We start from the raw sequence: 25,251 nt of genomic DNA on the forward strand, positions 1-25,251 counted from the left end.
AGGCTCTCCTAACCAGACATAAAAATCAGCACACTGTATGGTTCTTGTTTTGATAATTAATAAACCTTGAGGGCTGCTGTGAAAATGTGTTGTGCTCAGAAGAGATGTTTAGCATTTTCCTCGTGCTCCTTTTTTTGGTGCCAATATTTCTCCTTTCTCCCCATTCACTGAGTTATTCTACTTTCCAAAGGAATAGTCGGTCAGAGACTTTCCTGCCTCCCCCCCCCCCCCCACCTGCTGAAAAGGACTTATTTCCTTTTGGGCACGGGAGGGCATTAAAATACCCCTTTCCAAAATGCCATGTCTTTGATGTTCAAGACAAATATGGTCATAGGGCTGTCAGTTTAAAAAAAACATGTGGACTGCGATTCTTACATTTGGTTATACCTCAAGGCAAGGTTTATTGAAGTAAAGTAGACCTTTGTACGAAGCTAACGGTCCGGTCTGGGACACTTCATGTAATCTGGGACCCTACTTTTCTTACCTGGAATGAATGGTGTTTTGGGCTTCCATCAAAAGCATAGCATAGGATCTCTTTGAAAAACTTAGAAAATGCCTAAAGAAATGTTCTCTTTAGGCCACTAGTGTGATTCGATGGTCAGCTTTCTGCTGAAGTTCCATAGGAAGTTGACCATAGAATTGTGCTGGAGACCTGGAATGAACACTTCTCTAGACATTTTCTAGGTCATCCAGGGTGATTCTATGGTATTCAAAGCTTTTAATGTAGAAATGAAATTGTGTTCAGTAAGCTCACATAATAATCTGGCCTCATAAGCATAATAAGCAAGTACATATTTTGAATGCAGTGGTCTTGATGCCTGATGGGACCGTAGAAAAGGTAATACAGCTAAGATGAGCAAATTGTGTTATGCTTTTTATGCTAATCATATTTATACTTTCATTTTTGTGAATGTACTTCCCTGTCATGGTAACTTAAGCTATCTATTATTTCAGAATTCTCAGCAGGAGAAAAAAATACAATGCATCTTGAATTTTCCTTTTACATAAAATTTAGATAAAATGGATTCCAGGCACAATGTCTGGGCAACAGCTTATTTGTAAACTTTGCATAAAGTAGACAAGAAATGTCATCAGCTAATGTTAACTTGTTTCAGTGCAGGATAGAGTTTTTACAACTTAGTGAATTAAAAAAATCATTTTAAATTTAAATTGCATTTTTGAATTAAATACAAATTCAAAATGTTCTTAAAATAATGAGTTATAAGAAAAGAGACCAAGGCAAAAATATCATCCTCAAAACTAAAAATATGTTAACAGTTTATGGAAATGAGAAATAACCTGATCTGACCCATTCTATATTTATTTATACCCTGCTTTATCTCTCCCAAAGGGGACTCAAAGCAGCTTGACATAAAAGCATTAGTATACAATTTAAAATATACAAATATTCAAACATTAAAACAGAATTAAACACAAACATCACTAAAAAAAATCACAGTTAAAATTGATCAAAGCATATTCAAAGTTAAAAACCGCAGCACTTCTTCACATGGCCGCCCCAACTTTGGGAGGCAGCAAATTTCAAACTCGCAAATAATAAAAACTACGAGTGTGAAACCCTCAAAAGTGGAGGATTGACTATATTATAAATTGAAAACTGATCCACAAACAATACAAAATAATTGCCCAAATGCATATCTACATAAATAAAAATATAATGTTCATTTGTGGTATTAACATAACTCAAAAACCACTGGGTGAATTGACACCAAATTTGAACACAGTACACCTATCTGGCCAACGAGTGACCATCACTTGTAAAAACACTGTAGAAGAGACTTAAAAATCCCCCAAAATTAATAAAAAATTACATTACAACGCATGCGCATAACCACATATACACATATACACAAATATACACACAAACATATACACATATATATACACACAGAAAACACATATACACAGACTAGGCCACAGCAATGCATGGCAGGGAACAGCTAATACAACATATAGTGAAAAGTACATCTCTAAAAATATGTCAGTTAAATTTTTTAAAAACCCAAAGTGCTTCTACTAAAAAAACTTGAATAAAATCTTCTTCACTGGTGATTTATATTGTGACTCAAATAATTAAAACTGAGAATCAAATAAGTCCTACTCCAGAAATCAGAAAAATTATTTTTTAAATTATTACGTTAGCAGAATTGCTCAGTTGGCATGACCAAACTTTCCAAGCACTTCTGGTATCACAGTCATTAATGAATGCCTGTATATCTTGCCGTCTTGTGCAGGAGAGGCTCCAATGTTTCACTCACACTGGACATGTGTACTCCAGGGTGTACTGAGCAAGGTTTTGGCTATATCATGTCTCCAAGGGAGGAGTCAGCCCGAGAATACCTCCAGACAGCATCAAAAGTTCTCACTGAGGAAGAATTACACGAGAAAGCATTAGATTCTTTTGTACTCCAGACAGAGTTTTTTGTGAGTATTTTGACCATCCCATTTTCAAACATGAGTTTGTAAACTTTATTTTTATTATGGCCTGGATTTCTGTGCATTGCATAGATGGAAAGCCGTTATTTGTAGTTCCTTCCTGCTTATGAAATGTATTTTTCTAGTCGATGTGTTAATTAGTAGATCCAGCCAATTATAACACAGCAATGTTCCTCTCTAAAGCAGAATGTGAAAGGAGTGAATAGCAGGTACTCAGGGACAAGAACCAGTTTCCCTTACTATGTCTTCCCATTAATTGCACTGATACATTATGTCACACTTGAAGTAATATCCAGTCACTATTTTCAATTGACTCTCAGTCAAAAAAAAACAACAAAAAAAAACACGCCTGGGGTGTGGTAGGGAAACAAATCTGCTGCATTTGGAAGTAGCTATCTTACATTTGGGATCATTTCTGGGAGAAAAATTGCCTGAAAATGAAATTAGGATTTATTTATTTTTAGAATTGTTGAATTTCAGGCGGCTTTGAGGGCCACTCAAGGGGGTCTGGGGATTTTACTATGTTGATTCAAGCCACGCTCTGCCAGTATGCACTTAGTAGTTGCCATACCACTTTGAACACAACTCAATCTGATTTCCAAAGTGAAGCACACCCACAAAGAAAGTGAAACAATTATATCCTTTTAAAGCTTAAAATGTGACCAGAAATGCCCTATGTCTTTGAGCTTTTTTTAAATTGCTGCTATTACTTTCCATTCAAGATACAATGTGATTAAGAATCTTCTAATGGTTTTGTAGAAATTCCCTTGGAATTCCCTTGGGAATCTACTGATGGTTTCTGCCATGTATCCTTCAACAGGAAATTCCAATGAATTTTATTGATCCAAAGGAATATGATATTCCTGGTTTGGTCCGAAAGAATCGCTACAAAACAATCCTCCCAAGTAAGTACCACATCCTTATTGAAGCCATTCTTCAAGATGAGATTTCTTAAAGAGTTTTGAAATCATAGTTCTTTCTTACACATTTTACTGTTTATATATTGAACGTATGTTTGTCTACAAAATGGGACTCAGCATGGATTTTGGCTTGAGACATCAGCTTCATATTCTTGTGTTTCCTAAAGGTTTCAATAAAAGATGGTTGGCAAATCTTACATGGAAATATGGTGTGGTACTTCAGCACAGTCTTTCTCAAACTCTGCTCCTCAAGATGTTTTGGACTACCAGAAATCACAGCCATCTTACCAGCTGTTAGGAATTGAGGGAGTGGAAGTCCAAAACATCCGGAGGAGCACAGTTTGAGAAACACTGCCTCGCAAATCCCAGTAATCAAATTTCAGTATATCAGGTCTGTGTGCCAAGTTTGGTCCAGATCCATCAATGTTTGAGTTCACAGTGCTCTCTGGATGTAGGTGAACTACAACTCCCCAAAGCAAAGTTAATTTTCCCCAAAGACCTCCAGTATTTTTTGCTGATCATCGGGGTTCTATGTGCCAAGTCTGGTCCAATTCCATATTTGGTGGAGTTCAGAGTGCTCATTGATTGCAAGTGAACTATAAATCCCAATACCTACAACTCCAAAATGTCAAGGCCAATTCCCCTCAAAATCCACCAATACTCAAATTAGCGTATATTGAATATGCATGCCAAGTTTGGTCCAGATCTGTCATTGTTTGGGTTCATAGTGCACTCTGGATGTAGGTAAACTACAAATCCTCTAAATCAGTGGTTCTCAACCTGTGTGTCCCCAGGTGTTTTGGCCTACAACTCCCAGAAATCCCAGCCAGTTTACCAGCTGTTAGGATTTCTGGGAGTTGAAGGCCAAAAACATCTGGGGACCCCAGGTTGAGAACCACTGCTCTAAATCATGGTGAACTCTTCCCAAACTTCTTGTTCAGTTGCTGATGAATTCCTGTTTTCTGTGTGCCATAGGAATAGGTTGGAAAGGGTTAAGTGAGAGGCAGTGGGCATGGTCATGCAAATTGGAGAGAGAAAGGAACCCTGGGATGTCCATTCTCGAGAAAAATAGAATATCTACGATTAAATGGTCCCTGAATGAAAACATTCCTTGGATGGTTGGTGTTTGGGGAGGACATTGGCAAAGGTTGGGCTACATGTTCACGGCGCTCACTATAACCTGCAATGTCAGTTGAGGGAGTGCCTTTGGAGGCTTCTCAGCACTTGGAACTATGGCCTGTTTGTGGAGGCAGGAGGCTGTCTGTGTAGGTGGACTCCTCCGACACATACACACATTTTCACTTTTATTATGTGCATAGATAGATATAGATATATAATGTGTATAGAAGAAAAAGATATGGCTTTAAAGGAATGATCTGTTTTACCTATATCACTTACCCAAAATTGTTTTCATGTTGGACCTTCATGATCTCTAGAACAGAAAATACTGGATTACAAAAGCTGCCTACAAAGCAAATTGTGTTCCTTTGCAACTTGGGGGCATTAAAACATTAACGATTGTCTAAAACGGATGTTCACTCCAATTAGAGGTGAAAAGTAAACAAACACTTAACAATTATCAGTTTTTTACATCTCTACAGGTAATTGCAATTAGTGATGGAAAATGATAATTATTTTTAAATTCCACTAATTTGTATCTTGTTGGTAGGAAATGACTTTTTCAAATTTACATATTTACTGTGAATAATTTTTTAAGAGGTGATATATTTGGAACAAACTTTTTGCTTGCTATTTGTTTATTTATTTATTTTTAAAAAGCAGCAACCAGATGAAGATGGTTGCTACTAGAATGTCTGAATCTTCTAGACTACGTTGCTTATTAACACCAAACTCTAATATTCAAAGAAGTAGTGTTTTGCAGCATTAAAAGGAGAAAATAAAGGGGGGGGGGGAATATGGCAGCATCTTTAAGACAAAATGGTTTTTAATTTTCACATGAGCTTTCATGGATGTAAACTCTCTTCTTCATATGCAGCACTAAGTTGTATTAGGGCATCAGGCATAAAGCGTTGTGGAACTAGGATAGAATGCAATGGAATCTTAAAAGATGCAAATCATGATCCTTTCCCTAAATTTTCAAGGGGCTGCATGATATAGGTGTTTCAGATCTTTACAGTGGTCAGTTCATGTTGATGGGTGAAAGTTGCTGCTTATCAAAAGTCAGCTGCTTATCAAAAGTCAGCTTCCCAGCATTTCAGCTATTTCCACTCTGTCATCAGCCTGAGCTGATGTTTATAGCCAGTCCCCCCCCCCCCCGAAATTCTGACGGTGGTCCGCAAAAAGGCCTTAGTGGTACATTATTTAAACTGTTATGTTTATTCATATCATGATCTGATCACCAGCTCAATATATCCCATATGCATGGGGGTATTGGGGTAACAATACAAAAGGTTTGCTAGGGTAGACCCTCTTTCACTCAGACTCACCCCCCTGAATCAAACTGACCCCCCCCCCCCCCGAATCAAAATCCTGGCTACGGGCCTGTTTACAGCCAACCCACATCTGCCAAAGCATAGTACTAAAAACCCTTACATTTACAACAGGAATCTCTCCAGTCACAATATTCATCTAAGGAGGTTAAGAAACAAATTGACAAGAAAAAAATTAATACCAAGCAACCATCTACTACAATGCAGACCAAAAGCATGAAATGAAATAATATCCCTAGTTGTCACGTACAGTCTCTGTCTGAAACCACTCAAACACTTAATCAATGAGCTACAACAAATTCTGGAGAATAACACTGCCCTCTTACATGCTCTCACAGTCAGACCTTTATTGGCTCCAGTTTTAAACAATTTCTCACTGACAACAGGATACATAAAATGGAAAACAACGCAGGGACAAGACCCTGCCACATACCAGATGCCAACTATGTCTCCACATCAACTTGGAAGCAATATTACAACAACATAAGATATACATTTATTCCCTCTTCCTTCAATGTGCTATATGTCATTCTGTGCCATCAATGCCCCTCTACACTCCACATTGGACAAACTGGATAGCCAATGCAAGAGAATTAATGGACACAAATCTGTCATTAGAAATAGCAGTACTCCAAAACCAGTCTCACAAATGTATAAATATGTTTCATGGCTGCTTGGTAATGTATTTGCTTGGTAATGTACTGCTTGGTAATGTATTTGAAGAAGTGGCTTATGTCCACAAAAAGCTAATGCAAAAAATAATAATCAAATAATTATTTTTAAAGGTGCTGCCACAATTGTCTCTTTTTCTCTTCCTCTTCCTTCCTTGTTTTAAAACTCTAGAAGGGTATTTTGCAGTGCATCTTAAGCAATCTGTATGAGGGTCAGCAGAATTCCCCCCCCCCCCAACATTGCAGTGATTTGCATTGTATTTGTACACATTGGTTACTACTGGAAATCTGGCATGTACAGCCAACATATTGCTTTCTTTTTAACAGCTGTGTCTTTAAATTCTTTTGGTTCTATTTCTGATTTAATTATATTTTAGCCTTTTGTATTATGTGAATTTTTAAAAGCTGTATCCATTTTAACATTTATAAGCCAACCGCAGTCTCAGAATGAGGAGCATAAGCACTGTATGCTTATTGACTGGCAGTGGTCCATGTGCCACCACTTTATATACTATTGCTACCAGAATGGATTGCCAGGGAACACCTCTGCTTTTGCATTGATACCATCTGTCTGCCTCTGCTGGAATGGCAAATCCATCCTGGCTTTCACCACATTTTCTTCTGGAGCTTCCCCAAGTTGAACCAAATCTTCCAGTGCTGAAGAAGCCAAGGATTATAAAATCCATTGTTATGTCTTTGATGGCCCAGCTTCCCCCCACCCCCAAATTGCTCACTGCATTTAATTAGTTCTCAGTAACCAGTGAAAAGAGGAGAAAAACCTAGAAATGAAGTTAATGCCATGAAATATAGTCATAGGTACTGGAGAGCCTGCTTTCCCAGCATTGCAGCAGTGTGTCTCCCCCCCCCCCCCCCCCCCCATGATTCATTCACTGTTACAGGATATGGTGATCACTGTTGTCTTTAGTGGCTTTAAAAAGGGATTAGAACAAATCCATTCAAGGCAGACCTCTCATAGCTCATAGCTCCTAGATGGAATACTGTAATATGAACTCTGAGCACATGCTAATAAATGACAGTGTGCTTCCCTGGGACACCAGAATGGTCCTTGTTAGAAACAGAATGACGGATTAGATGGGTTTGAGGTTTAACCATTAAGATCACTTTTATGTTCTTAAATTCAAAACCTTGGATACCTTATGGATAATATCATAGAGCTTCTTATTAAAGTTGTACTTTTCTCTAACTTGTTATCTCTCACCCCACCCCCACCCCCGGTTCTGGACATCTGTACACCTATAAGAGATAGTGTCTGTAAATCCTTACTACACACAAGTCCTCACTATTGGTTTGTGCTTTCCAGATTCCCACAGCAGAGTGTGCCTTACCTCAGATGATCAAGATGATCCCCTGAGCTCTTACATCAATGCCAACTACATCAGGGTAAGACCAAAGTATTTTTTCCCTTGCAGGCTCTTGGATGGGCTTCTGCTATCTGTGTATAGTTGCAGAAATCACAGATCACCCATCCAACTCACATCCATACACCAACTCTTGAAATACAGAGCCTTAAAAGACATTTTAGATTATTCTGAAGGCCAGAAACTGTTGGAATTCATCGAGTCTTCAGAAGGTTTTGTACCTAGAAATTTGACATCTTGACAGAACAAAGAACAAGAATTTTCCACTTCCCCCTAAAAATTGAGGCTTCTGATTTCTCCTCACATTACTTATAATTGTCCTTCACAAGACTATAGATTAAGCCTAGTAGAATCAGGCTTGGTTTAACCATATGTCTTGCATTGCATAAATTGTTCCCATTGCCATAGGAACCATTGCTTCCTGTATATGTTGTGCCTTCTGTCCTTGACTTATACGTAACTTGGTATATGAGTGGGAAAGAAAACATGTGCGTTTATTTATTTTATTTATGACTGAGAAAGAGAACATGTGCAAAACTTCTTATATACCAGCCATCAATGACATAGACCGAGGTACATGTGTAATCTAGCACTAATGAACCCTTATTTCTCTATTGGCAGGGCTATGGAGGAGAAGAGAAGGTGTACATTGCTACTCAGGGACCCATAGTTAATACTGTCAGTGATTTCTGGAGGATGGTATGGCAGGAGCATTCTCCAATTATTGTCATGATTACCAATATTGAAGAGATGAATGAGGTAATTCTGTAATATGCATTTTGTACTCAGCTAATATGGGAAGTAAACAGTGGTCCTAAAGGCAATGTGCTTATTGGACTAAGGATACTGCATCATCTTGGCACTTAATTTGGTGTTTAAGAGAGTGGGATTCCTAACTTGCTAGTATTCTAACTGTAAGGGTTAATGCCATTGAGAACATCGTTGTATCACCTCTATGGTCAATAAACAAAAGATTACTATTCAGAGGATGATGTTGACCCAATGTCACCTTCAGTCCCCACTCAATAAAGGTGCTAAAATGACAATTTTCTCCCACTCCTGTTTTGCTTTTCAGCAATTGGAGGCCAATTGCCATCCCTTAGTGCATTGCTGGAGCCCCCGGTGGTGCAATGGGTTAAACCCCTGTGCCAGCAGGACTGAAGACAGACAGGTCACAGGTTCGAATCCAGGGAGAGGCGGATGAGCTCCCTCTATCAGCTCCAGCTCCTCATGCAGGGACATGAGAGAAGCCTCCCACAAGGATGATAAAAACATCAAATCATCCGGGCGTCCCCTGGGCAACATCCTTGCAGACGGCCAATTCTCTCACACCAGAAGCGACTTGCAGTTTCTCAAGTCGCTCCTGACACGACAAAAAAGTGCATTGCTACTCAAGCTAATGGTACATTTTGTACGTTTCCAGGAAATAAAGAAGCAGCTGTATTCAATAGGCACAAATATGGCACTGACCCCTAGATCATGGGCAAGGAGGGAGGCTGCTAGTGTACCACAGTGGGTGCCTCCACTTGCTCACCTTTCCACTCAAGCCATGGGCATTTTGCACTATGGTTTTTGAAGTGGATCTGTAGGGATTGCCTTACAAAAGCTAAGTGTCATTCTTTGATTTAATAATCTGGGTAAGCCCTGTAAATAATTTCTTATTCTGCTAAGAGATCCTAATACGTTGTGGTCAGCTACCGTTGCTTTTCCAATCTCTATATCACAGCTTGTATCTGCAGCACTTCTTATATGTTACCAAGGAGACTGAGATGTTGCATGCTGCACACTCAGAGAGGCATGCCCCTATATCCACTTTCGTTGAAGCACCCATTTAGTTAGAAGTCATTCATAAATGCACAAACGTCTAGTAGATTGAGTCGGTTTCTGTGTTAACAAGATTTTATTTGAGCCCATCTTTTCATTGATACCATCCATTTCAAAAATCAAAATGTGCCATGAGACTTGGGTCCAAATATAGACTACAAACTCTCCTTCTGACTATCAATCTTATCCCGATGTTCCTCTTTTTTCCACTCTGCTTCAAATTAATATATGAACACCATGTCTTAAAATGTGCCAGTGCAGACTGAAACTTTTGTTCTGCAGTAATGTTAGAAAAAAGGGTTTTGTGTTCCCGACCTGAGTCCCCTCGGGGAGATAAGGCAGAATATAAAGTATTATTATTATTATTATTATTATTATTATTATACATTAACTGTAATAATGCAAAGATTAGTGGCACAGTATTCTCATACTCTTGTCAAGAGTGTAATCTGAACTGACAGACAGCCCACGGAAATGTGTGGGTGTTCTTACTTCGTTTTCTGCTGCTTGGAGTCTGAGCTATAGTTAGCTACTAGCACATTTGACAAGGTTTTTTTCCCAAATGGATAGATGCTCTTGTAGCAGGGGCTGCTGGGTGGGCAGGGAGGCACAGAACTGTAAATATTTGACACTGGAAATAGAAGTGACCCATTTTCCAGATTGTGGAAATTGGCGATGCAACATTGATTTGGAGAGGCAACAAAGGTTGTGCCTGAGGAAAATTTGGCTGTTTCAAATGCAATGTTTTTCAGCTGAATTTTGTTTAGCCTATGTTTCTTTAATGCATGCTAGAGGCCAAGATTAATTTTCACATGCACACACACCACTCCAGTATGGGGCACAAGGTGACTTCCAACACTGGTATGCAGGAGCCATCATACTGACAGTGTCTCTGACCCCACTTGGAAATATCCCTTGATATGGACCACAAGCAGAGAGACTATGAGATGATCTTCATTGTTCATAGGTATGGGGCATATAGGAAAGTCTATGGAAAGTGGAAAAAGTGCAGTAAGCAAGTCAGTTCTAATGTTGAGTGTTAATTAGGGAGTGGTGCTGTATCCTCCATATTGTAGATAGAAAATATTAGGATTTCTTTCAAATTGTTGGACCCAACTAGAATGAAGCCATGAAAACAATGGGAAGTTGGTAAATCATCATTTTCATAATTTTCACTGAATCATTTGGCATACACTAATTGGGATTAACCATTGGATTTAGATCAGAAAGTCAAACTGCATGACATGTTAAAATCAAACTATGCAGCTTAAGAGCCTCTTTCAGTTTACTTTCTGTCAGTCAGACAACAGTAAAATCATAATTAGGTAGTGTAAAGGTAGCATTATGTATTGCATTGCAACTTTGGAGAACAAAATTTGGGTGAGTCATATACTCTCAGCCCCAGAAAATTCTATGACTGGGTTGCCATAAATCAGAAACAACTGAAGGCACATAACAATGACGACGACAGCAACACACAAATATGCAACAAAGTTGAAAACTAGCAGCAGTGAATATTTTATTGAAAGCAGTATTCTGGGAAAACTCATCAAAACAAATGAGTAAGCCAGGCTTAACATTTTTAGGAGGCTGTTCTAGACTGCTGAATTAGAAAGGCTGTTTCTCTTAGAAAGAGGCAGAATGGTGTAGTGGTCTGTGTGTTGGACTAAGACTCTGAGAAACCAGGGTCCAAATCCCTACTCAGCCATGGAAGCCTGCTGGTGATGCTGGGCAAGCAAGACTCTCAGTCTCAGAGGAATACTGGCAAACCTCCTCTGAATAAACTTATCAATAAAAATATTTTGTAGTGGTACCATACGTTGGGAAGTTGGAGTTCACGTCAAGGTGTTAGAAAGTAATAACAGCTTATATATTTCATCATTGGCTATGTTGGCTAGGTCTGATGGGCCCTGTAGTTCAATAACAAATTCCCTTCCCTGGAATTAAGAGAAGCAAAAAGTACAAAGGATCAGGGTGAAACTGGTTCTGAACTGATAGAAGTTATGGGTGGGATGATGGGTATTGAAAAAAAGCTTAGCTCAGAAGCAGAAAAATAAGATGAGCACCAGCTTCTTATGGGGAGCGTTGTGCTTCTCTTAAAACAATATGCTTACAACTTGATGATCCTTCTGGGTGCTTAGCAGTGGTTAAGAAGACCTTCTGCCACATTTGGTTTATGACATAGCTGCATATTTTCTTGGAGAAACGGTATGTTATAGCTATCCAGCTTCTACTTCAGGGATGAATAAATAACTGGCAATGGTAGTGGGACTGAGGGAATTTGATGTCCAACACAATGTGCCTCTTCTCTATTCTAAACACTTCCATGTTCTGAGAAATGGATTCTTCACTCATAACACTGGTTACCAGTTTGCTTTGAGAGAAATGGATTCTTCACTCATAACACTGGTTACCAGTTTGCTTTGAGGTCAAGTTCAAGGTCCTTCTTATGACTCCCAAATTCTAAACATCCAGGGGAAGGCAAGCCAATCCTAGAACCTAACCCCAATTCTGAAGCTTTTCTTCAGGCCTTCCTGCTACTGGTTGTTGAGTAGATGAGTACTAGGAACAGGAATTAAAGGCCAGATAGAGCTTTTGGAGACCATGTTTTCCATCTCTGTTTCATTTGGATTCTGCAAACTGTATTTACTATTATATCAGTTTATCTCATGTTGCTTTGAAATAATACAGTAGCAAAATGACCATCATAATATTTCTGTGGTTTTTGTTTTTCTCAGAAATGTACAGAATACTGGCCAGAAGATCAGGTTACTTATGAAGGAATTGAAATCACAGTTAACCAAGTCATACAAGCAGATGATTACCGGTTAAGGCTTATTACCCTCAAGGTAAGGTCACTCAAGTGGGATGTGGAACAGCATGAAAAATCCTATCCAGGGTTGTGCTTTTTTATCCATCCTGTCGAGACAGCTGAAACAATAACCTTTTATGACTGCATTGATAATACTTCTGTCTAGTTTCCTATCAGGTAAGCAATAAAAAATATAAGCAGTCAGGCATTTTTGATGGAGTATGCACAATCTGAAGACTTTCCAGCTATTTGTAAAAGAAATGTGCTCATGCATCGGAAGTGCCCTGTGAGTCATTCCCCACAAGTGCTTACTGGTCGTTTGTTACAGTGTGTTTGCTCAGTGAAGTTTTATTTTATTTTATAAGATCAAGCCTTAAAGTATTCTTAAATATATATCAGTTTGGAGATTATAGTGGCGTTTGTATCATATTATCCCAGTGTCAACAGTATTCCCATGTTCTTTCAGGTTCGACATGGCAGGTTGTCTAGGTTTCAGTTTGATACTCATCTGTCACAAATGAGTGATACGGCTGAGCCTATTAAGCTGATTATTGAAGCAGCACAACAACCAACACACAGAAGATAACATTCAGTGGTACCCAACCTTTGGTCCTTCAGTTGTTTTGGACTTCAGGTCCCAGTAATCACAGCCATTTTACCAGCTGTTAGGAATTATGGGTGCTGAAGTCCAAAACACTTGGAGGACCAAGGTTGGGAACCACTATATTAGGGGCAGCAAGTGAATACTACAATAACACCAAAAGCATGCACCCCTGAAGTTGTTTTTTTCATAAACATGTTCACCAAAGTGAATTTTCTTAATGCACTGATTCAGATAGATAGTGTTGCTTTTTTTAAAACAACAATTGATCAACTGTATTGTCGAAGGCTTTCATGGCTGGAATCGCTGTCTTGTTGTAGATTTTTCGGGCTGTATGGCCATCTTCTAGAAGCATTCTCTCCTGACGTTTTGCCTGCATCTGTGGCAAGCAACCTCTGAGGGAGCCCCCGGTGGCGCAGTGGGTTAAACCCCTGTGCCAGCAGGACTGAAGACCGACAGGTCGCAGGTTCGAATCCGGGGAGAGGCGGATGAGCTCCCTCTATCAGCTCCAGCTCTTCATGCGGGGACATGAGAGAAGCCTCCCACAAAGATGATAAAAACATCAAATCATCCAGGCATCCCCTGGGCAACGTCCTTGCAGACGGCCAATTCTCTCACACCAGAAGCGACTTGCTCCTGACACAACAAAAAAAAAGCTGTTTCATTGAAAAAAAATCCATTATTATACTTTAAACCTTTGACCAAAACCGGTCCTCTAAACAGGGTATACAAGCCAATGTAACCCAAGCCAATGTAACCCATGTAAGCCAATGTATCCCTTGTTAGTGATGTGGCTATTCCTTCTCTTGTGCAGAAGAGAATATTTCTTTGCTTAGACATGTTACAAACTTCATGTGATTCATTACCTGCAATATTTAAAAGATAGTAAGTCTGGGGATATAAGAAATGACTCTGAACATTTTAGAGAAGTTGGAAGTGAGGTTTTAATACCGGTATTTCATTTCTATTTCAAAGAACCGAATAAGTATCTCTAATTCAGAAGCTTAGTTCAGAAAGTCAGTTGCAATGTCAGACTTGGAACAACTCATTAACCTTTATTTCCTTCTTCAATTACTTAAAATCTGATAACCCATTTATTAATCAAGAATTGGCATTTTTTATAAGAATTCATTAAAATGATGTTAGAGTTTGGGGGCGGGGGAGGTTGAAATAAATATTCCAATGATTATAGCTCCGATCAGGCACAAAACTAGACAACCATAAAGTAAAGCTAGCAGAAATAATGAGCTTGCCTGAAAACTGAGCAACATATTTGTTGATTCAGGAGGGATTTCTTTTTTAAAAGTAAGCCTTCTGCCTTCTGCTTTCACAGAGGGTGACATGTGGTATATGCAATTAGAAATAGCTATCTGTCTATCAGGATATAAATACAATTTCTTTCAGCATGTGAAGCCAGTGTTATTAAGAATACAGTTTTATCTTGAACACAGCTCTTCGTTTAGCCAAACACCAGCATGAGGCATGACATTTAAAATGTTTATAAAGGCTACTATGACAATATGGTAGTGTGCGGTTTGATTAGGCCTTTTAAAATGCTAGTTGTAATGGGGAGAGGAATTATTTTCCTAAATCTTTGGGGGTGGGGAGGGAATTTAGAGGAAGTTAACATTTTCCTCCCCAGCAGTCATGTCCCAAAACATGGTCTTGTTGTCCTTTCAGTAAAGCTTTTATACTGTAATTAATTTCTCTTTCACACGGCAAAGCGATTGCACTTTGATATCACCTTATCTATCATGGCTCCACCCTGTGGATTCCTGGGATTGGGGTCTAGGCAATCTTAGGACTCTTATACACTGCCATATAATCTAGATTATCAAAGCAGATAATCCACGTTATTTGTTTTGAACTGGATTATATGTGTCCACACTGCCAGATAATCCAGTTCAAAGCACATAACCTGAATTTTATATTGCAGTGTAGAAGGGTGTTTCCAAACTTTACTTAAACGTGCACCAAAGCTGGTTTAAGAAACCCACATCAGCACAGGTTTAAGTCACCACACCTCCCCCGAAAATTTGCACTTTCCCTGATGGGGGTGTCTAGATGCCCTCCTGGTAACTTCTGGGAGAGCACCTGGACACTGAGGAGCCCCCCAAAATAGGCCCTTAAAAATAAATAATTTACCTGGCCACCATTAAAGTAATGTTGGAGTTCTCCTGGGACATAGAAATGAGCTCCTTGCTCCTCCCCCTCTCCTGGCACATCATTTCTACATGCCAGGAGAACTCCAGCAGTACTTTAATGGCAAGTGGGTTAGCTGTTTTAATTTTTAAGGATTTATTTTGGGGGTTTGGGGAAGAGGGTGGGTGCCCTCTTGGTTTTCTGGGCTCATGGAGCCCAAAAAACCCCAAGATGGCTGTGTGGATTGGGATCTTATCAAAGATCTGGGTCTTACTAGTCATTTAATTTATTTGGGACAAAGCAGGGTTTACCTGCTTTTCCCAAATTAATTCGGTTTTACCGGAGGGGTCATTTGGACACCACTGATAAAACTGAGACAGGTCTTGGGCTAAAGGCCTGTCTGGATGGGCCAAAGGGGACCATGGTGTCACCTCTACTCCACCTACCTCCCCATGCTTTCCGCAGAGCAGTTCATCCCTCAGAGTAAAAGGATTTCCGAGCAGTTTGAAAGTCAAGAATGAAAGCACAGTTGCAAGTTTGATTTAAAGTAGATATTGAAGACATTGAAATAGCTCATTAATCAGAATGGAGACTGCAGTCATAAAATCAGAAGACTATGACTTGGAAATGCATCTATGAAAGAACTAGACAAGAGACTGACATGTAAAGATATATCACTGAGTAGTGTTAGATTGCCATCATCTTTCCAGTTTCTGTATATGTTTGTCAAAGTTGGACAGTGAAGAAAGCTCGTAGTGAGATCAATTCATTCAAAATGTTCTGTGGGTATTATGCATTGCTAAAAGGACAAATAACTGTGTCCTAGTGCAAATCAAACATGAGCTCTCCCTGAAAGACAAGGTGGGTAAACAGAGACCTATACTTTGGACATCTCATAAGAACACATTACTTACTAGAAAGGAAAATAAAGCTTGCAAGGCAGAAGATAGTAGGAAAAGAGAAAGACCACATTTCAGATCGACAGACTCAATCTGGGAAACTACAGTCCTGAATCTGCATTATCTAAACAGGCTGTTGAGAATAAAGTGACTTGGAGGTCTTTCATTCATAGGGTCAGCATTAGTTGAAGTTGACTTGATGGCATTTAATAATAGCACAGTTTATAATCCCAGTGCAAAAGATATGCTCCAGAGCAGGTAATTTATAACCTGCCTTTCTCCTAGCATAGAAGCCAAAGCAGCTTGCAATACAAGTTAAAACAAAATACAGCTTGTGTCTCTCTTATCCAGAGATCTGAAAACCTCCAAAAATATGCCCCCCGCCCCAAGCTGCCCACTTCTGTCTGTTGCATTTCAAAGATGGCTGTTGCATTTCTCCTGGTTTGCCTCTCAGATCTGATCCTGTCAGCTGATAGCAATTTTTTTGTGTTTGCCACAATTTCATAGATCCTCATCTTTTCCCTAGCCTCATGTCTCATGCACAATAAAAATCACAAATGAATAAGACACCAGCTTATTCCAAAAAGTGACTGTATTCCAAAATTCCCTCTCCAAAAAACTCGGAATACTTTTGGTTCCAAGCCTTTTGAATAGGGAATGCTCAAGTGTAGCTAAGAAAATATGTGGTTTAGATGTTTAAAAAGCATTAAAAAACCAACTCAATCAAAACATTAATTTGAAACACTTAAAACACTTCCAACATACTTTATATATTTAAAATACATCACAAACATTTAACATCATTTTGCTCCACTCAGTCAAAGGTTGAAGTCCCGTTTAAATAAAAAGGTCTTTGCCAGCCATCAAATAATAGTACACTGGTGGTGGTGGTGTATGTGTATGGGGGGGGGGGGGTCCCTTAGGAGGAAGTTTCATAGCTGCGTGTTATCTGCATACATATACACGGTACTCCAAAAATCCAGATGACCTCTCCTAGCAGTTTCATGTATATGTTAAACAGCATGGGGGAACAAAAAGTAACCCTGAGGAACCCCACAGGTCAACAGCCAGAGTCTCCCAGCACCACCTTCTGGGTACAGCCCTCCAGGAAGGACAGGAGCCACTGTAAGACAATGCCTCCCAGTCCCATCCCAGCAAGATGACCCAGGAGGATACCATGGTCCCTTGCCCAGGGAAGCCAGAATGGTTCCTTCCCTGCTGTCCTTCTGGTGGCATGCTAAAATATTTTTATTTAGACAGGCATTTAAAGAAGAAAATTTATAAGATCAATTCAGGGGGTGCTGTGGTTTTTAACTTTGAATTTGTTTTAATGATTCTAACTGGGAATTTTTTAAATACAGTTCGTATTTATTTGTATATTTTAAATGGTTATGCTGATGCTTTTATATTAAGCTGCTTTAAGTCCCCTTTGAGGGAGATAAAGCAGGGTATAAATAGTAGCAACAACAACAACCATTTTTCCTAAATGTTTTAACAGAAAGATGAAGAAACAAGAGTTTTGAAACACTACTGGTATACGTCATGGCCAGACCAGAAGACGCCTGATCAGGCCCCTCCCCTGTTGCAGCTGGTTCAGGAGGTGGAAGAGGCCATGCAGTGCACAGAAGCGAAGAGTGGTCCTATCATAGTTCACTGCAGGTAGATTCATTTTATCTATATTTGAAACACCACAGAGGAAAGAAAAAGAGATGTTTGGGTAGTTGCCACTCTCCACTAACATTTCCTTCAAGAAACATTTCTTCATTGGTGACAGAGAATACATAGCTTTTTCATGGGATTCTCCCTTCCTCAAATTGTCTATTGTCTTGTGTTTTTAAATCATTTAAACATCAGGGTGGACAACATTTGCAAGTCTAGTTTTCCACCTTGGACTACAGGGACTGCCAAGAATGCCCTCCCAAACAGAAAAAAGCTCAAAATTGTATGCAACCAAAGCTCCAATTTGAAGAGTGGAGATTGTTAAACAGTGCGGGAGAGTCCTAGGACCCAATCACACTATACAGTTATAGTGCTGTGTTTCCACTTCAATTGCCATGGGGACCTCCCATAGTTTAAGGAGGCCATTTTGAATTATCAAGTTCCCCACCAAACGACAAACCTCACGATTCCTCAGAATGTTGTCCTGGCAGTTAAAATGGTATAATAGTGCTATATTTTGATAGTGTGAAAGTGCCACTGATGACTCTCAGGAGAGAGAATTAATCCTATTTTGCCATTAAAGGGGTGGTTGAGGAGCACCAGAGGTGCAAATGTATCCCTGCATGATGCACTTCTATTCCTTATTAAGAAATATTTCCTGCTTCTAGTTTTGTGCTTCAGTGCCTGAATAAAATTTCATGAGGAACCATGACAGGGCAACTCTGTACCTGGACAATTATTTGGACATGCACCCTCCTGATATTTGATTATAACCAGATAATCAAATAAGGTGTTCTTGGAAATGTACCTTACTCACACAATAACATAATAAAAACTGTATTTTAAAAATTGCTTTATTTCAATAAAATTAGTTTTATTTGACTAAAACACAGTTTCTGTTAAGAAACACAATATTAATGGAAGAATACCTTCTAAGGCAATTGGATGGTCACCATAGCAATTACTTGTGTAAACAAAGAAATGACATGAAGGTAATTTTGTTTAAAAACCCTCTAAAGTTAATATTGACCATTCTTGTTCATTGACAGTAGCAACTAAGACAACTGAGGTCTTATGCAGATCACTGGAAACATCTTCAGAAATGTGTAGTACAGAAAGAGACCAAAGTTGATTATGTGTAATTAACATTCATATCTTTACTCAAGACCAAGGGACTTTAAAACCTAGTGTTCTTGCACAAGAAGCATATGGGCTGATCAGAAAGATGTACTTTTCCAAAAACATAAAACCACAAATGCAAATATAATAAGCTTCATGAATACATTAGGTAGTATTCGTGTGTAAGATTTCTCATGATTCATTTCAAAATGTATTTGTCTGGAATGGCACAACCAGTTTCCTAAAACATGCTGTTTGGATTTGAATTCACTATTTCTCCTTTATCATCACAGTGTCGGTTTAGATTTATATTAATAGATTGCTATTTATCTGGATCTCTGAATGCCCAGATTGTATAATCCCCCTGTTTCTCACTCCCAGGATCTTCATTCCAACCAGAGAAATAATGTTCTGTAGCCTTTGTACTGTTTACATGAGGAAAATATTCCTGGAAAATACACATAGAAATTGACCCAAAACTAAAATTACTCCATTGCAGAGCATGCGCTAAATTGGTATATTTTGGTTTTCATTTTTTTCATTAAAAGCTTTAATGAAAAATTGTTCCAAAATTTAAATATGATACAAAACTAACCCTAATAATTCACCAATTCCTCTTAAAATGAGAAATAATGTTTATGAAGTGTTACTGGCTGATGAGTTTTTAAAAAGAAGAATCATCCTTAGATTCAGGTGAAATTACTACACATAGATAGCACTTATTTCTCTAAGGAAAAAAGCCTTTGGTAAAAGATTAATAAATAAATAGAAATAAGCAATGATGAATAGAATCTTATTCAAGATGCTACCAGTTCGACTTGAGACATGCAGAATGAGGACAGTCGTTGAACCAAGAAGTAATTGTTATTCCTTGTTTCTGTTATTCAAAATGACATGTTGACATATCAGGCCTGACAGAAGCCAGATGGCTCACCTAACGTCTGTCTGGCCTTGTATCCTGTAACATTTTACTCCAATTTGAGTGGTAATCTTTCATTGTAAAGCCTGTTGCTTAGAAAACTTTGTCCAAATAATGTTTTATTATTTTACATAAATGAGGACAGCATATTCTGCATAGGAAGAAACAATGTATTAAACTGCTTTTCAAATTACTATAGTGAACCACGGGCTCTGTGGTCAGGTCATTGCTGACCACCAAAGGTGAGAACTTACCATAGGGTCTTCTGAAACTAAGGGCCCATCTACACAGGCCAAATGAGCTGGTGCAGGGCGAATGGGCTCCTTGGCATCCACATTTGCCTTAATGCAAGAGAAGACCTTCTTCCATGTTAAAAAAAGCTTCCCTGAAACCAGACTTTGTGATGGTGGGAACAGTAGTGTCTCTTCCTATTCAGAAGTAGACGTGGCTGTTTATGCCACCTTCCCACTTTCCCCAGGCTCAAGAAGCCCAAGGGCAGGGTGTGGCACTTACCTTCCCCTTGTCGATCTGGTCTTAGCAATGACCACCATGTGTGAAACTGGTGGTGGTGGTCACTTGGCAGTGATTCCATCCAGAATAACAAAGCAATTGGAGAAGGACGGGAGGAATGGAGGGAGCATTTCCTCTTTTCTCCCTCTCCTCTCCTCACTTTGTTGTTCTGGATGGAATTATGGATGTATTTAAAACATTTCTATTCCAGCCTTCTCACCCTGAAGGGGATTCAGGGTATAGCACAACATACAAATGGCAAACATTCAATGCCAGAACATGAATAATTCAATGCCGGGATATTCAATGCTGGGACATGGTATCACTGCAGGCTAGCATTGCTGTAAGCATTAAGCAAGCACCACCACCAGTTTTGTGGTTGGTAGTTGCCACTAAAGACAGATAGACAGGGGGAAGATAAGGGTGGCAATGTAGCAGCAAAGGACTGGTTCTGGCATTGCTAGGCTGTACAGACACCACCCCGTGGTCAGATTAGCTTGGTGCCACAAAGTCTGGACTCTCCACTAGCCATCAAACCAGTTTGGCGGTTGGCTGTGCAGACTTCGCCAGTGCTGATCAGTGCTGATCAGCATTGTTGTTTCTGACACATGTAGGTAGCCCCTAAAGAACATGTAGGTAGCCCCTAAAGGACATGTAACTTGTCTAAGATCACCAAGTGGGTTCTCATGCTAGCAGGGATTCAAACTATTCTGCAAAATCACAGTGCAGCACTCAAATACTATGCCAAGTTGGCTACAAGAATGTGGGATGCATACAGCTTTATCAACTATTACTATTATAATATCATTGTTGTCCAGTTACCCACCTAGTCTGGAATGAAGAACCAGCACACCCACTTTTCGATGTCTTAGGACTAAATAAAAAAATGTACAAGAAGCTAGAAGAATCAAGAAAACCAGAACGTTAGTGTTCGTGGAAAACAAGATCATGATGTGCAAGAACATACTGACTAAAGGAGTCTTCCAGCCTGTTGGAAGGATCAAGAGATCTGTTTCCACTTTCCTTAACTGCCACTTGTTTCTTAGAATATACACAGCCAGGCTAAATAGCTAATGACACTCTGGTTTTGTGTCTGCCTAGAAGAAATTGTCTGACAATGTAATCAAATCATTCCATATCATATGGCTGGACATCTTTTTTATTATTAAAAGTTATGCTGGAAACATAACCTTGAGCCAAAGGGTTAACTCTAGTTTCCATATTTTTGCTACATAAATGTAAAGAAATGCATTTGTTTTCTCTTTCAGAAAGCCAGGTTGCTTTCTTGCCTCTAGAACTTAGGCAATGGTTTGTTTGAATTAATGACAGAGCTTTGCTGCACTTTTTGAAGATCCTTCACTGCTCACTTTCTATTATTCTCTCTGGGCAGTGCTGGGATTGGGAGGACTGGTTGTTTCATTGCCACCAGTATTTGCTGCAAACAGTGGAAGAATGAAGGTGTGGTTGACATACTCAGAACAACCTGCCAACTACGGCTAGACAGGTAAGGAAACCTTTTTCTGTGAGACAAGGCCAGTTACAACTCTGGAAAACCAGAGGTTATAAGGGTTCCTCTCTTTTTAGCCCATGAAGAAGTTTGGACTCCATAGGACAGATGTGGGTTACCATGATAACTCATTTATATGGACACTGTTAGGGTGGATGCTCGGTGCACAAGTATAAGGCTTCCTTGTTAGCATCATTTTCTAGACAAACACCCTTGTCTTTTGAAATTATATCCTTGGTAACACTCATTTCATTTTTCATTTTATTATTTCTATTCCATTTGCTTTTTGTTAGATAATGGTAATAAACACCAGATATAAGGCACCAGATCTCATCTGATCTTAGAAGCTAAGCAGGGTCATCCTAAATTAGAGCCTGGATGAGAAGCCACCAACAAATACCAATACTATAGGCTACATTTTAGAGGAAGCAACTGTTAAAACCATCTGAGTATTCCTTCCCTAATAAAACCGTTGTGTTTGGGCATTGAATGTTTGCCTCTTATGTTTGGAATCTGCCCTGAGTCCCTCCGGGGGGATAAGGTGGAATACAAATTATTATTATTATTATTATTATTATTATTATTATTATTATATTAAAATGTTATGAAACTCATAGGGTTGCCATGAGTTGATAGGCAATTTGAAGGTACATACACAGAGATAGTAGAATGAAAAATAGGGGTATTCCTAAGGAAATTTTCAGAAGTACTAATATAAGATAAAAGTAAAGGGACAGATTTAAAAGATTAAGAGCAGATTTTAAAATGTATTTTTGCCACTTAATGGCTTCACAAATGATACACACACACACACACACACACACACATCATTTCAAAAATACTAATTTGCAAGGGCAAACCATTGTTTCATCTGTTATGTGACACAGAATGCAGTGAAATGTACCCTGTTTTGCTAATTGGTGTCTTCAAGAGAAAAGAGAAAGGGAGGGGAAGGAGGTAAAAAGAGAATATAGCATCATCTTTCAGACTGACTGGTTTTTATTTTTGCACGAGCCTTTATGAATATACTGTATCTGAAGAAATGTATTGCATCTGAAGAAGAACACTTATCTCCAACAAGCTCATGCAAAAATAAAAAACAATATTAAAGATGGTGTTGCATTCCATTTTCTCCTTCTGCATTCCTTCTTTTTATGCTGCAAGAGGCTGATGCACTACTACTTTGAAAGTCACGGTTACCTTCTGGCCCATGGGCAGGGTCAGAGAAATAGAATGGCAGCTTTCATCACTATATTCTGCATCCCACACACCTCACCTGGAATAACACTATGTCTAGTTCTGAGCACCACATTTCAAGATAAATATTGACAAACTGGATTGTGTCCAGTGATGTTCAAGCAAAATGGTCAAAGTTTTAGGAGCCAAGTCATATGAGGAGCAGCTTATAGAGCTGCAGATGTTTAGCTTGGAGAAAAGAAGGCTGAGAAGGGACATGATAGCCATTTAAATATTTGAAAAAATGTCACATTGAGGAGTTGGCAAGCTTATTTTCTGCCGCCCTGGAGATTAGGACATGGAGCAATGGACTGAAACTGAAATAAAGAGATTCCACTTAAACATTAAGAAGAACTTCCTGATGTTTAGAGTTGTTTGTAAATGAAATATCCTGCTTTGGAGTGTGATGGAGTCTTCTTCTCTGGAGGCCTTTAAGCAGGTGATTGGATGAGAGATGTTGGGAGTACTTTAATTATTCCTGCATGGCAAGGACTTGGAGTGGATGATTCTTGTGGTGTCTTCCAACTCGGAAACATCTACATAGACAATTTAATGCAGTTCAAACTTGCTTTAAACTGCAGTGGCCAAACAAACTCCCACAAACTCACCAAAAAAGTTCTTAATGTGCATCAGTGCTCTGTATTTAAACCATATTTAAAACATATCTACAAAATACACTTTTCAGATGAACTGATACATTTCACAGGCAAAAGCAGTTTTGTCTTCCAGCTGAAACATTAGAGTATGGCCCCAAGCTTCAGTTCTTTGGAAAAGGCCATGCATGCAGTGCCTTTACTGGCTCACGGTACTAGCTGTGTTGCCATCTTGTGGTCATATGTAGCATTTCACCTGTACCAGGAAGGCTGGAAATTGTGTTGAAAGAAATCTCCATACATGCCTGCACTTTCAAAGGAGCAAAAATTAGAAAAAACACATGTGAAATAAGGGCAAAGTCAGTATATTACAAAGATACAGTCCTATTCTGCTATGTAGCAGCCCGCTGTCCATGTTCAGGGCCAAGAACCTTTGACTGCTTCCATGTTGGCTTCTGCTCCTCCACAAGAACAAAAGCAGATGCTGGGTGAACGCCTGTTCCTCCTGATTCAAGCCATGCACCCCACCCTAGCAGGCAAAATCACTGGTATGCTGTTAGAGATTGATAACTCCGAACTCCTTGAGTCTCCTGAATCTCTTCTTTCAAAGGTTGACGAAGCTGTAGCTGTACTCCAAGCCCATCAAGCTAAAGAAGCTGCCCAAAAAGCAGTTAACAACAAGGTGTTCCAAGTGTCTAACATCCACCCAGGACTACTTATTATAATTTCACTTTACCGAAGAAGAAAAAATCTAAACATGGAAAAACTACTAAATATTAAGAAAAACATGGAAAAATGCATTTTAAAAAAGGAAAGGAAACTTTGAAGCTTATGTACACAATAAATGCCAGGACTAGCAAAACAGTCCTAGATTACCTATTGATTTAAAATACAAAAAATTAGCAAAAGTTGAAAAAAACAAATTAATGTTTTATAAAACCCGAGGGAAATAATTTTCAACACAGTACAAAAATTTAAAGCATTCCTTTCTTTAATTTTGTAATTTACTGTGGAAAAGCTCAGAATATCACTACTGTTGTAGTTAACAGTAAAGATTGATAGCTGAGCAAAGAACCATAATTTGGATTATAAAATTCTTGCTTTAATAAAAATCCTTAAACACTGGGGGAAAAGGTACAGTCCTCATACTATCCCTATGGAGTTTGGATCTTACAGTGAGACTCCTTTCTAGCCACAAGGCAGGGTTATAGTACTGGATTGCTGTTCAGTCCATGCAGTTTGTCTCATGTGAGTTCAGTTCTTATGATGGCTTCAGGCCGGAGTACATTAGAGAATAAGCCTCACTTAACTTAATGGGACTGCTTCTGGGTAAGCGTTCTGCTGGATGCATATTACTATATCTTCTAGGATTTCAAAGTGGAAATTTGGTGTGGCGTATGAAAATAGGCAATGGGATTTTTGAATTTATGAAATAAAGTAAAGCAGAGGGACTTTATTTATTAATAATTATGGGTATATAGAGAAACACAAATGCAGGAAGTTGCTTGTTTTCAAAAGAAACAATACTTTCAATCTAACATTTTTAATGGATA

The 25,251-nt window shown here is 39.0% G+C and overlaps 1 protein-coding gene across 5 annotated transcripts in view; it reads left to right on the plus strand.

Moving 5' to 3' along the window:
- The window catches only part of PTPN5 (protein tyrosine phosphatase non-receptor type 5), an 84,753-nt gene that overhangs the window by 56,440 nt on the left and 3,062 nt on the right, over positions 1 to 25,251 (plus strand). For all 5 annotated transcript variants that reach the window (XM_067462614.1, XM_060768214.2, XM_067462613.1 and 2 more), the window contains 7 exons: positions 2,256 to 2,445; positions 3,278 to 3,362; positions 7,820 to 7,899; positions 8,499 to 8,636; positions 12,440 to 12,550; positions 17,654 to 17,814; positions 21,753 to 21,866. In XM_067462614.1, coding sequence (XP_067318715.1) covers positions 2,256 to 2,445; positions 3,278 to 3,362; positions 7,820 to 7,899; positions 8,499 to 8,636; positions 12,440 to 12,550; positions 17,654 to 17,814; positions 21,753 to 21,866 — 879 coding nt within the window. The remainder of the gene's footprint in view (positions 1 to 2,255; positions 2,446 to 3,277; positions 3,363 to 7,819; positions 7,900 to 8,498; positions 8,637 to 12,439; positions 12,551 to 17,653; positions 17,815 to 21,752; positions 21,867 to 25,251) is intronic.

Source organism: Anolis sagrei, chromosome 1 (genome assembly GCF_037176765.1).
Source record: "Anolis sagrei isolate rAnoSag1 chromosome 1, rAnoSag1.mat, whole genome shotgun sequence".
NCBI classification, from domain to species: Eukaryota; Metazoa; Chordata; class Lepidosauria; order Squamata; family Dactyloidae; genus Anolis; species Anolis sagrei.